We start from the raw sequence: 12730 nt of genomic DNA on the forward strand, positions 1-12730 counted from the left end.
TGGGTTTGGGCACCACAACGAGGGGGGACACCCACGGGGTGGGGCCCGACACCTTTTCGATCACCCCCAGGTCCTCCAACTTCTTCAACTCCTCCTCCACTCGTGGTCTCAGGAGGAATGGTATCCTCCGGTGCCGGAGCGCCATGGGCCGGACCGTAGGGTCCACGTGTAGTTTGAACTGTTTCCCGCGCAGGCATCCAAGACCTCGGAACAGCATGGGGAAGTCCTTCAACATCTCCCTGGCGTGCAGGTCGTGCACCTGGTTCGCGAAGAACACCAGCGCCAGATCTTCGGCGGTGTGACAGCTCAGCAGGGTGCCCCGCTTTCCTTCCGCCACGTGGAACGTCGTGGCCAGTTTCCTGCCGTCACTAACGACTTCAACTTCGATTACCCCTCGCAGGGACAGTGGCTTGTCGCTGTCATATGTGAAGATTTGGGCCTTGGAGGGTCACAGGGGTGGTCGTGGCGATAGTCTCTCGTACTGGCAGCTATCCATTACATTCACCGACGCCCCAGTGTCGATGAGAGCGCTCACCGGAGACCCGGCCACCGTGATGTCACACATGGGCGGCGGCCTGCGCCTCGTGCCTTCTCTGCCAACGAACGAGACGAAGAACACTTCGTCATCCTCCGCCTCGCCCTCGAATTCCAGCTTGGTGTTGTCTCCTTGGGCGGTGGATTCCTCCAACGTCAGTTGGCGCACACTCGCCGCTGCACCTCGCGTGCCCCCCGCACCGCTTCGCACTCTTCCGCCTCTACAGACCTTCGCGAAATGGTTCGCCCGTCCACACTTCAGACACGTCTGTCCTCTCGCGATGCACCGTCCGCCTGGAGGGTGGTCTAGGCCGCAGTTACCGCAGGCGTCCCTCTGGAAAGCCCTCGTGGCTCCGCGCTGCTGGGTCGGTCGCCTCTGCAGTACATCCACTCTCTCCTCCTTGACTGCAGGCGCTTTCGGGGCTGCAGCCGGCCGGTTGAGGGCCGCTTCCATCGCGTCCGCGCGTGCATTGGATAGCTCGTGGGACCGGCCTAGAATCAAGATCTCGTCAAGGGAGATGCCTGGCTGCCGTAGGATGAGGCGCCGCAGTGGGACCGACCGGCAACCCTGGATGAGCTGCGCCCGAATCTCTGCTCTCTGGTCCGGTAGCGTGCACGATAGCGAGAGCTTGCGAAGGCGGGCATAGAAGACGTCGATGGTTTCCGTTTCTTCTTGTCGCGCCTGGCGGAGCTTGAACCACTCGAAGTCGGGGTTGGTCTGGGGGTCAAAATGGCGATTTAGGGCCCTTATAGCACCCGCATAGTCGTTGGCGTTCCCTCTGTCTGGTAGGGTCTCGAAGAGGTCGTACAGCTCCTCGCCACCGTAGCACATGAGGAGAGATCTCTTGACTGTTTCATCCGTTTCTCGCACCCCAACAAAGTAGTGCTCCAACCGTCCGATCCATGAGCGCCATCGCACTGCCGCCGTAGAGGGGTCCGAAAGCTCGCTAAACGGAGGCAGCGGGGCTACTGCGCCATGTCCAGGCGCGGCGGGCGCTGGCTGCGCGGCCCGCTGCTGTGGCGGTTGCGGGGTGCCTCCTCCACTGGTGCTGGGGGTGGTCATGCCTGCTGCACCTCTCCGTCACCACACTCCTCTCTGGCCGTGGCTGCCGGTCCGCTCTCCGGGCGAGACCACTGTCTCTATCCTCCCCCGCTTGGGATGAATGTAGCTGCCTGGCTGGCGCTGCGCGCAGGCGAGACCACTGGCTGCTCCCTTCAATACAGTCTGTTCCGGTGGGCTGAGCTTCTCAGGCAGGCACTGCCGAGGACGCCCCTGCAGCTCTCCTCCCTCGCGCACACTTTCTCAGGGCAGGTGGGGGCCTTGCACAGCAGACGACCAAAAGGCACTCCCCACCCCAGCCAGACACAGCCCGGGCTCGCGAGGGTCGATTTCCCCCTCCGGGGCGAGCTTACCGGCAGTGGGCGGGCCGATGATCCTCCTCCAGGGCTCCAGAACTTCACGATCGGCCCTGACAGTCAGCGCGAGGGCGCGTGTGACGACACGCGGACTGTCCCACCTCCGCGGACTGCTCGGAACGCCGACAGCGGGATCGCCGCACTGCAGGTACTTGGGAGGGGCGATGCGCGGGTGGGCTCCGCTCTCGTCGCCAATGTAGAATACGGGGGGGGGGGGAGGCAGGCCTAGCGTAGTGAGGCGCCGCAAACAATGAGGGACACATCAGCCAGGGTTACTCGTGTGGGCCAAAGACCACGAGCGGTCTTGCGCCCGTTTATTTATACCTTCGGGCGTGCCCGCCCTCCGGGTGCGTGGATGCGTGTCCAGCGTAGCGGAACGGGCCGGATGGCTCCGTTACCACATCGCCAAATGTGGAAAGTAAAATAATGAATTCCTGGAAGTAGTATTTCAAGAATGGATGTTTATTCCACAAGCAAGATACACAGAAGAAAACCCCACAACCGGTCATCCAGGGCTCCTGATGTAACTGCCTGAGGAGCAGTTACAGGCAGCCACAACGGAAACCCTGGAATCAGCCTACCATTACGAAAGTATACAGAGCGCGGGGGATGCGCTCGGGAAACCAGATTGATGGCACGTGAATAACAAGTTACACCAGGGCACAAGTCCTAAAAAAAGAAGTGGGGGGACGCTGTCACCGGAAGTGACGTCACAACAGGAATCTCATGAAAAGAAGTGGGGGGGGGGCGCTGTCACCGGAAGTGACGTCACAACAGGAATCTCATGAGTATTCATATGCCTTTAGATGACGGGGCATTTCACAGCACTGCTACCCCTGGTCTGTTCCTCGATGTCCTTTGCAACCCCCCCACTCCCCCGAGGGGGTGCCCCAGTTGCACAACGAAGTGCTCAAAAGTGCACAAGATACAGAAGGACACACATTCCAAGCGTTAACCGCCAACGCCTGCTCGCTCCGCCTCCCAATCACTCCAGCCTGCACACACCACCGGTGCCTCTTAAAGTCTCCAATTACAAATTACGGGAAACTTCCCTCCCACCCGGGCTCTCTGCTCACACAATGCTCTCCAGCTTTTGGGCAGGGGGGGCGGCGTCCACCCGGAAAAACCTGGTAAAATAAGTGGGGGGACGCCGTCCACCCGCGTGGTACCCCGACTCGAGCCCTGAGTTACACACATGCTGTTTCAGCATGTATGCTTTCCCGGCTCGTCAGTGTAAATCACGTAGAATCGCAGTTGCGTCATCACGCAGCGCCACAGCGCACGACGTGTTGGCGGAGCTTGAACATTGTACTTTTCCAGTGACGAGTTGAGGGTGGAACGTCCATGAGTACCCTTCCGCCAGTGGTCACGTAGGTGAAAGAAAATTCCAGTTGGATTCTTTTATTATTAATGTTACTTTACGTTATATTGTTTCGTTTCGTGGTAAGAAAAGAGAGAAAGCGTGAGCCTCGCCGACTACTTGTCACGGCTGCGGCCCATAAAAGAGTCCCAAACTAAGATCCCGCCCAGCGCTGAAAGTAGTTCCGGTGGTATAAATTCAGAACTCGCGTCCCGTAACTGTCTTTCGAGTACGCGTGGTGTTCGTAGACGTAGCTGTCCTCATCGCGAGCAGGTAAATATTTGACCACGCGGTCGTTACCCCGCCGTCCTTTCACATCTTCTTTCTAAGAAACACGTACTCGGTGCGCAGCCCTGCTTTATTAACTTCCTGCTTTATTGAATGGGTAAATAACTTGTTGGTAGATCGCTTTTTCTTCTCACCAGTGATTGCTGATTGGCTTTAGTTTAGCCTCGGCTCTAGCTGAAATGTAAGTTAAACATACAACGCGTTGCATCGGTGGTTTTACTTTTACTCTGGAAAAATGGCTGGCCGGCAACTTTAAAGGATGTTATACCATATCATTTGTGTTGAACCGGTTATTTAATTCTATACATGCTGGAAACATTGATCTTAACCGGTTGCGGGCCCAATGCGCTTCGCTTACAGACGAGGGCCACTTATGCGAGGTTGTGGAATGTTCTACGTAATTATAGATTTACTTATTAAACTATGGTGTACTCTGAATGCGGCCCCCCCCCCCAAAAAAAAGTGCCTCTGGCTAAACTCATTAAATTCATTAAAATGGCGTGCAATGGAAGGTCCTTCGTGAAGATTAACTGGCCGCCTTTCTTTTCGTTTTCATGTCCGAGAGATACTAACGTGCTACTTGCCCAGGTAGTGTTGGCGTTAACTCAGTCGCAATTTTCACGCGTTATCATTAAACACGGTGCATCACTTGGTGTAAACCATGCCTTGTGTTTCAATTGGCCCTGCTTACAGGCTGGTATAAATGTATATTTTAAGAGTGCTACACTTTGCACCGCTATAGATAATAATCACGGTGGAGCCTGACATGAATGCTGCTATTAACCCTGGCGTTCTTTATGCCGGCAAAGCCTCGTCATTCCCGCTAACTGCCAGGTTGTGCGAACTTTTCTTGAGATACTTCGTGCAGGAGTGGTTATATAGCCTGACAGTGCTAGGCTGTCGTACGGCCTGCAGAGAGCACTTGATTCCTGCCACGCCTGCGGTGGTGCCACGGCTGACTCGTGGCCTCAAACACGCTTTAACTCTTACAGAATTGGTCTACGACTAAAACGCACTTTTTGTTTATTCTCCAGTTCGTTGACATGGGGGTTAAAGAAGGCAAACCGGGACCAGACGCCTCCGTTCTTTACAGTTACAGGTAATATTACATTGTGAACTAAACATCTGCTTGTTAACAAACCTCATTTGTTGCGATCTAAGACGGACGCGAGCTGTACTGTATGTGGGCCTCGTGGCCCGCGCATTGTCACGTGGTTGCGCGCCATAGTCGCCATTTTTAGGGGGCGGTGGAGCATGATTGCCATTTAAGACGTTGATCACTTAATTGCGTCAAAATGTGAGTACCCTAGAGACTTTTATTGGTGCAAAGTTTTATGTACTTTGCAGCCAGTTCTTAAGGGGTAGAGCAAGGACCGCTCTCCACAGTGGATTACACGGTTGTAATCCATCACTATATTGTGGCCGACACCTAGAAACGCAATTAAATGTAAAGTGGGTCTTGCAGATGTCTCGTGTCAGACTTTCTTAACTTGTAGTTTAGCTGGTACTCTGATGCGTTAGTGTATTCGCTTGTACTATTTATAGCGGTTAAATTGTTTCCTTTGTGTTTTCTGAAGGGGGTGTCGCAAAGTAACTTGTATGGAGCATGAAACGGGCGATCGGCATGCGCTGTCTCTGGTAAGTACGCCTTTTTTGGCAATCTGAATTAAAGTTTATTCGAATTGCTGCATGTAAACCTGGTTCTCCTATTATGCGGCGACTTTAGAAATGCTGCGTTCCGCCGGGAGGGTTAAGTGAAATGATGGCTTAACATCTTTCGGGACTGCAACCAAATGATGACAAAACCTTACGCTGATCACTTAAAACTGACTTGTGTTGCTCGTGTCTCTGTTTAAGACACGGATTTAATGGCGGCTTTTTGTCTCCTACAGGGGTAGACTTTCGGACGGAGTGGAACCCAAGATCAGTGAAAGATGAAATTCAGGTAATTCCTCGCTCTTTATTGTGGGGGTCAGCGGATTGCCGACCCTGACGCAAAACTTGTCCTGGTGCCAAAACATGGCCTGTGACCCGGGGCAGTGAGGGTGGTACATCACGTGTGGACGCAGGGCAAAGTGAAATGATGGCTTAAACATCTTTCGGGACAGACAACCAAATGGTGATAAAACGTAATGCTGATCACTTTGTGCCCCCCGTCCAGGTAACCCATCATACTGTGCATGTCGTTGTTATGATTGGTGGATAAGTAGGTCTTTCTAGGGCATTTCTCAGCGAAGAAATTAGCTGTGTACTGTCGTAATTTCCCCTTAAAACAAACAGTGGTGGGGGCAGTGTTTTAGCGTCTCTATGTAGCTCCTTCACGTAGGATAGATATTTGATGAATTTTGAGGCCTGTCCCAGGATGGGCATGTTTTTTCATATAAACTGTAGCAACACAATTTAGAATTGGCTTTTTGGCGCCTCGGCATATCCTTTAAACTAGCTTCGTAGGTAATTTCCCGGTTGCTAGTATTGGGCGTTAATAATTCATATGGTATCGCAGCCTCTCTCGAACGACATTTTTTCCTAGATACTTCCATCTGCTGTTGTAGTTTCTTTAGCAGAACGAAATTCATGTTGATTGTTGGCTTTGCACAACTTCATTTGTGTGTTTTTTTTTTTTGTTTTGTTTTTTTTACAGCATTCCGATGCCCGAGGGATGCGCAGTTCATTCTAGAGGGAGACTTTCTTCACAGCACAATTGCGGGTAAATATCGGACCACCTCAGACCTCCCCTAAAAGACTGGAGTTCTGTAACGTTCCTTAAACTTTGCAGACTCTTGAGGGGGTATATTATAGGCCTCACTCCACGATGACTACACAGTTGTAGTTAATCACTACTTTGTGGCCAACATGCTATTCAGAGATCATTGTAATTGATTTAAACTATCGTGCTTGCTTAAATCACTGCTATGACTTAGCGCTCAGTTTCCGTACGGTGGAAGCATTTGGTTTCCTTTTCCGGTCGAGCCTAGGCAGTGCGCTGTAGTTTAGTCATGCGGTGTCTCCTTTGTGCACACCCATCGTTTTCATTGGTTACCTTTTATTTGCTCGTCGTACCATCTTGCCTTTCTATAGTCCCGCTTTTGACTTTGCACCCCCTTTTGGTGTTCGGTTCTCTCCCACGGACCCTGCCCGTTACGTTAGTGGATCAGACAAACCATAAATGTTTCTTTTCTGGATTGTCACTGCGACCACACCCCCGCTCTATTGCTCTCCCTCACCCCATGTTATTTCAGCACTGCCTCAAATCTTTTCATCTGATTATGACCGGATTCGCCATCAAATCATGGTGACTACGGTATCCCCGCGTAGTATTTAGCGGGGTGTGGAGCATAGCATTGATACGTTTAACTCCACGTGGCTTTCTGCAGTCTTAACTCATTTTGTCTTTAAAATCAATTTTTTTTCTTCTCCATAGGTGTGAACACGTCTGAGCCTAATCTGGTAAGTGGCACTTATCACATCACATTTGTGTCGTCTTAAGCAAGTTTTGCAGCCTTTATCGTTGCGCATACAAGAAGCGATTCTTTGAGCTAGGAGTGACTCTCGCTGGCTTTATGTATCTTTCTATGAGGAAAGGCCTTTAAATTAGTATCACATTCTGCTTTGAAATCTACAAAATGCTGTTTCTTTATTAGTAGGGCATAGATTTTGGTAGTTATTTATTACCACCAGGTACCTGGATTCTGTATATCACCAGCATACATACACCTGTTTGAGTAAAGGACCTTAACGTACTAAATGTATTGAACAGTGCCAGATTTACCTTGTACAGAAGCTGAATATTTGTTTTGAAACTCCGCTTGCACTGAAGTAGTAACAAGTTTGGGTTGGCTGTGGCTTGCTGGCTGTGATTAGTTCATTTGGATTGTAATGTGGCCTTTCAATGGTGACCCAACAGGGATACCTGGGGGAGGTTGCTCTCCCTCGGCTCTGTCCTAGTGGCATATGGGAGCGTAGGCCCTTGGCCCATGACGTACAGTCCCGTTCCACGCTGTTGGAGAACAAGCTTTGCTCGCAGTCTTCGGGTTGCTGAGCTGCATCCTGTATATTCCTACGACTTCTCAGAGTCCTCGGACCATGACTGAGGAGACACACCATGCAGGGCACACAATGCATCATGTGGCTGATGTGTGCAAGCGAGGGTGGATGTGGTGTAATATAGCCCTGATGCTGGGGGGAATATGGTTTGTGATTCTTTTGCCTGTATTAATAGTTGTCCTTTTCTTCTTCAGCTCAACGATCTTCATACTTCTGGGTAAGTGTCAGGCCCCAAAGTCCTAGTGTAATTACTTTACAGCTTAAACCTACTGTCTCTTTCGTGCTTCCGTGTTGAGTTGTTACTTGGACTTCAACTAATGTGTGGTGCTGCGTAGACTACAAGTGCTGTTGTGTTTCTAGTCGGAAGGGTTGCTGTATACTGCATAAACGCGCCTTTAGGTTCTGTAGTCAAGTGAGCTGGGATACGAATTTGTTAGGTTAAGTTAATGTATGCTTCATATTTGACAATGGGATTTCTTTTTCCGTGGGGTGTAATGCTTCACGCCATTTGTGACCCAACGGGGATACCTGGGGGAGGTTGCTCTCCCTCGGCTCTGTCCTAGTGGCATATGGGAGCGTAGGCTTTCGGGCCCATGACGTACAGTCCTGTTCCACGCCGTTGGAGAGCCAGCTTTGTTCGCAGCCGTTGGATTGCTGAGCTGCGTCCTGTATATTCCTACGACTTCTCAGAGTCCTTGGACCATGACTGAGGAGACAAACCATGCAGGATACAGTTCCACTGTTGCCTACGCGGTGAGGCTACTTAAGCCTGTGTACTTGTTCATTGCAGAAGGGATACTTGAGTGACCTATGGCTCAGGGTGTTGGTCCTTGGAAACATCTACTTTGTCAGCAGGGCTGCTTCAACCTTGCATATTGTTTTATATAACGTCTCATAACACTTACCATGTGGTTAACATTTCATCGGTTCAGTCAATGTTTTAGTATTCAGCTCTTGCTAAGGGGCACAGCTAGACTGATCAGCTTCAGATGGAAGTAACTTGTGATTGTAGTTGTGTATAGCATTACATTTGAATCCTAACTTATTCAATTTGCATTTCTGTAGGTGGGAAGCTGCTTTGACTGGCCACAACGCTTTAGTCCTGAATGATGATGGGCGAAGAGATGGTGTGTAACTCACTGGATTATGCGACTTTAATTGCCTCTTTCTGCATAGCATGCTTGAAACTTTGTGTTTAATTAAAGTTTTACCTTAAGTTTCCCCAAGAAGTGAAAATGGGGTTTACTGCTTCCTATGCTATGTTACAAAAACTCGCTGTAGATCATCATTCGGGTAAACGGTTTTCTTAAAATAACTACCACCAAAGTGGCCCAAGATGGCATGGTTCATCTGGTTCTTCCCGTCCTGCTGAGGGAATGGTCTTACTGAGTGATTATCTCCCGCTCTACATGTTTCTAGCCTCGCCCCTAAAACATTTTGTCTGGACCAGAACAAATGATCCCTTGTACCACTCCTAACAATCTTATTGGTCTGTTTATGCTAAAACTTTGATTACATACTAATTCAATGCACATACAAAACCTAATTTGTATGTTCTTTGAAATAATACATTGTTTATTTCCTTAAAGCCACATGAGCGCTGCACAGGAAGGAAGAGGTGCTTATAGTAAGTTGTTAAAGCTGCAACCTTGCAAAATTGCCTTACCTGTGGCCCCCTAACAAGTTTTGCAAGGCATTGTATGTGCATGGATCTGGTATTGGGGGTGAGGCTTAAAACCTGTAGACCGGGAGATAATCACCCATCATGTTAGTCTGCAGCGCGCGCCACCCCCCCTAACAGCACCAGCTACATACCCGCCAAGTACTTTTTAATGATACGAATGGCCCTCCCTCTTCTATCTTAGTCAACACCCTACAAAATGCTCCCACATCTTCGTAGCACACCCTGTCCCGCAGCGGGCGGGAAGAAGCATTTTTTACAGCACCTTGGCCTGCAGAATTTTAATAATTCTGCTCACAAATGGACCTCATATGGGCCTCTTGGGTACTAGACCTAATAAAATGAAGTTGGTTCTGACGTTTGCAAAATAACCATTGGTAAGCGTAGTCGGCACAAGTTGTCCATGAAGGGTAGATTCCATGCAGCCTAAACTAGGTAATGGGCCCTCGGTCCTCCAGCTACGTTCTGATACTGTCACCATTTGGCCTACTTTGTAGTTGCCTCCAAACTACTGGCCACTTACAATGCAAGTAGCTCCAATTCTTGCGAAAGTGAGACCTATTGACTTTGCCAACTCTTGTCCTTGTAGGTTTTTTACTTGGTCGTCCACCTTGTTCCCAATTACGCCCTGAATCTTTGACATGTTTGCAAATGTTGAAGTCCCCGACAGTGGTCATGCGCCAACCGTTAAGTACTTGTGTTATCTGGATAGTCTATTGATGGTTATTTACTTTTCAATACAGTAAAAGTGTCGGTGAACAACTTGCGGGAGCTTAGGTCACATCTTGCAAGCCTATAGAAAATGTATCCATTGCTCTGGTATGCGGGTTCTTAATCCTGTTGAAAGCCAAAGGGATAACTGTTGTGGGTAACTCTAGGAGGTTGTATTTCTATTCCATATTTAACTTGCCAAGTATCTGCTCTCTGGATCTCTACCGAGCACCTTTGAATTGAATAACCCATGCAGGATAAGTTACAGCCCAGCTTTACGTGCTGTGTTGTCGTTCCCCCTGCACAAAGCAATTGATTCCTACTATCCCTGCCTGTTCTGATGCAACGGCAGGCAGGGACGCTTGGTCTCAAACAATTATTGCTTGCATGTTGGCACACTTGTAGTAGTTTCTGTTCATTGCACTGCAAAACCTGGGTTGTTTGTATCTACATCTAAACAGGGCACTAAAACCTAACTTGCTTTAAGCCACATTATGTGCATAGTTTGTGGGGTGGCAGGGGAGGGTTGTCATGAAATACCATTTGTGTATTGGTTGCGTTCTGCAAGCATGTTTAGGTAGTGCATGCTTGCAGAATGCCCTGCCATTGCAACTTGGAATGTTTATTTTGTCACCACTTTGGATTGGTAAATTTGTTCCGGAAGTCTTGTGTGGCAGTTGCTTGGGACAGTGGGTGAACTAATTGGCCTGTCTAGCTCGCCTATTAACACAACTTAAAATTCTTTTGTAATCTGGACAGGCCAATGACTTTAATTTTAGGAGATGGGTGGGAACCTTGGCCATCTTGCCAAAAAATACTGCAAGTTAATTATGCAGTCACTTGGTGATTGAATGTACGTTTTTTTAAGAGCATAGACTGACTTTAAATCGCATAATAGGGAAGCTAGGTCTTGTCTACCAGGTAATAAGTAGTTGCAGCTTGTGTTAAACATCCCCTCACGCTAGGCCCTTCCTCCTCGGTATGAAAGGTCAATCAACACTAATGCTTCAGACTATGTGGATAGCTCGTGGCTTCTTGGTAGCTAACTTTTGTTTCTTCTACCAGGGACTTGAAGTGAAGATGTTAATACTGAAGTTTTGAGCCAATGTGTACGCATTTCCAGGTAGGCAATTTAAATATTTGGCCAGGGCCCACGTGTTCGTGATTAATGCTGGGCTGATTGCAATGTTCCTTGGTTCTCTTAAATTTATTTATGGCTCAGATTTGTGAAATGGGATGGGGGGGTTGGGGTGTATTTGTATCTACTCTTAATGCCTGGCTTTGTGTTAGGGATGGGTGAAGATGGAAGCAGCACTTAAAACTATTGTGTATTTAAAGCCCAGGAGCACATCTGTCTTATGTTTCTCAAGGGCACAGGCTGTTTCTGTACAGCCTGGTAGCTTATACCTGGTATTGTCATTATTTGTGCAGTTCCACAGCCAAACAAGATTTACCAACTCCTGTTTGGCAGTGGGAGGCATGTGATTGCATTTTTAAATATGTATTGGCTTCTTCCTGTTCAAGCACCGTGCTAAAATTACCAAGCAGGTTGACTCCTGGTTTATTAATGATGCTAGCAGGGTAGACACAGGAAGGAGAGTAAAAGCACAAGCTGAGGTGACTTGGGCGGACCTCTTTCTTAATGTCCAGTGTCCAAGTCTAAAAGGTGGTGCAACACACTTTATGCACTTCTGTAATTTGTGTACCATGAACATGTTCCTCTTTTGATAATGGTTTTGTGTTCTTCTAGGACGCGTAGTGTTTTGGACTTTCGCAGACTTCTTTGGTAAGAATGGCCGCAGCTTCCTTCACTTACTACTTGCGGAATATCTAGGTGCCTTTGTTCGCTTGCCTTTGTCCATGTGTCTGTCTTGCACTTCTGCATTGCCCTTACTTACCATTGTCATTGCCCCCTTTGTGGTGCAGGATTAGTTACAATGTAGCTAAAAGTGCTGCGTTGTCGTTCCCCCTGCAAACATTAAATTGATTCATACTATCCCTGTCTGTTCTGTCTCCACGGCAGACAGGGACGCTTGGTCTCATACATGGCAACGACTTTCAATACTGAGCCCACAACTCTGAACTGAAACTGACTGTACACAAGTTACTTTAATAGTGCATGATTTAAAATGCCCACAAATATGACAGTTTATGTACAGTATAGCCAAATGCTCCTATATAGGTTTTTGTCCTGAGTAAATGTGAGTATTAAACAAGCATGGGCCACAACTCCTTCACCAGCACTTGAGAAACCTGTTTGCCATGCTTTCAGCAGCCGGTCTTTAGTCTGCAATGTGGCTTAAACTGTGGTTTTGTTTTTTTGTAGAGTTTTTGGCTTGGGTGTCCATCGACTAAGCACACTTGATGCATACGATCTGCTTGCCCCCACTGGATGTCATCACGGGTGTCTGCATTGCTGTAGCTATGTACCATCTGTAAATGTCAAACATTGTGACTGGCTCAATTTAAATGTTCAATAAACCATTGTCAAGAAGATTTGTGTGAAGTAAAAGTTTAATGTTTGCATAGTTTCTCACGAGGAAGTTTTACCATCCCAATGACTCGTTTCCACAGACTGAAAATAAAAATCACTATCGATGGTCTTTACAGTATAACCTGCCTTTAAAGCAAAATAACCTATAAGCAAGCAAATAATGCAAGGCTATTGCGGTTTTAGAGGGTTTCACGCTTAATCA

The 12730-nt window shown here is 48.4% G+C and overlaps 1 protein-coding gene and 7 non-coding genes across 8 annotated transcripts; all 8 read left to right on the forward strand.

The window, feature by feature from the left end:
- The first annotated feature begins 1052 nt into the window (after positions 1 to 1052).
- LOC146785934 (uncharacterized) lies at positions 1053 to 12530 on the forward strand. Its single transcript, XM_085633122.1, has 12 exons — positions 1053 to 1065; positions 3399 to 3583; positions 4633 to 4697; positions 5176 to 5236; positions 5491 to 5543; positions 6240 to 6305; positions 7020 to 7045; positions 7837 to 7859; positions 8708 to 8769; positions 11100 to 11157; positions 11785 to 11820; positions 12361 to 12530. Exons 1-5 carry the CDS (start codon positions 1053 to 1055, stop codon positions 5494 to 5496), a joined length of 330 nt encoding a protein of 109 aa, XP_085489248.1. The 3' UTR covers positions 5497 to 5543; positions 6240 to 6305; positions 7020 to 7045; positions 7837 to 7859; positions 8708 to 8769; positions 11100 to 11157; positions 11785 to 11820; positions 12361 to 12530.
- Positions 5351 to 5420, forward strand: LOC146785935 (small nucleolar RNA SNORD2). The gene has a single exon (XR_014971473.1). It is a non-coding gene; the product is annotated as a small nucleolar RNA SNORD2 (small nucleolar RNA).
- Positions 5672 to 5743, forward strand: LOC146785936 (small nucleolar RNA SNORD2). The gene has a single exon (XR_014971474.1). It is a non-coding gene; the product is annotated as a small nucleolar RNA SNORD2 (small nucleolar RNA).
- Positions 7496 to 7715, forward strand: LOC146785937 (small nucleolar RNA SNORA73 family). Its single transcript, XR_014971289.1, has one exon. It is a non-coding gene; the product is annotated as a small nucleolar RNA SNORA73 family (small nucleolar RNA).
- LOC146785938 (small nucleolar RNA SNORA73 family) lies at positions 8158 to 8378 on the forward strand. Its single transcript, XR_014971290.1, has one exon. It is a non-coding gene; the product is annotated as a small nucleolar RNA SNORA73 family (small nucleolar RNA).
- LOC146785939 (small nucleolar RNA SNORA63) lies at positions 10285 to 10410 on the forward strand. Its single transcript, XR_014971283.1, has one exon. It is a non-coding gene; the product is annotated as a small nucleolar RNA SNORA63 (small nucleolar RNA).
- LOC146785940 (small nucleolar RNA SNORA81) lies at positions 11544 to 11714 on the forward strand. Its single transcript, XR_014971297.1, has one exon. It is a non-coding gene; the product is annotated as a small nucleolar RNA SNORA81 (small nucleolar RNA).
- Positions 11955 to 12081, forward strand: LOC146785941 (small nucleolar RNA SNORA63). Its single transcript, XR_014971279.1, has one exon. It is a non-coding gene; the product is annotated as a small nucleolar RNA SNORA63 (small nucleolar RNA).
- Positions 12531 to 12730: the final 200 nt, after the last annotated feature.

The sequence above is a fragment of the Triturus cristatus genome, chromosome 11, assembly GCF_964204655.1.
Source record: "Triturus cristatus chromosome 11, aTriCri1.1, whole genome shotgun sequence".
Taxonomy (NCBI): Eukaryota; Metazoa; Chordata; class Amphibia; order Caudata; family Salamandridae; genus Triturus; species Triturus cristatus.

Excerpts from the sequence above, each read along its gene's own strand:
- LOC146785934 (XM_085633122.1), top strand. Across the intron at positions 3,584-4,632 it reads GCTGTCCTCATCGCGAGCAG|TTCGTTGACATGGGGGTTAA; the intron begins GTAAATATTTGA and ends TTTATTCTCCAG. Across the intron at positions 4,698-5,175 it reads TCCGTTCTTTACAGTTACAG|GGGGTGTCGCAAAGTAACTT; the intron begins GTAATATTACAT and ends TGTTTTCTGAAG.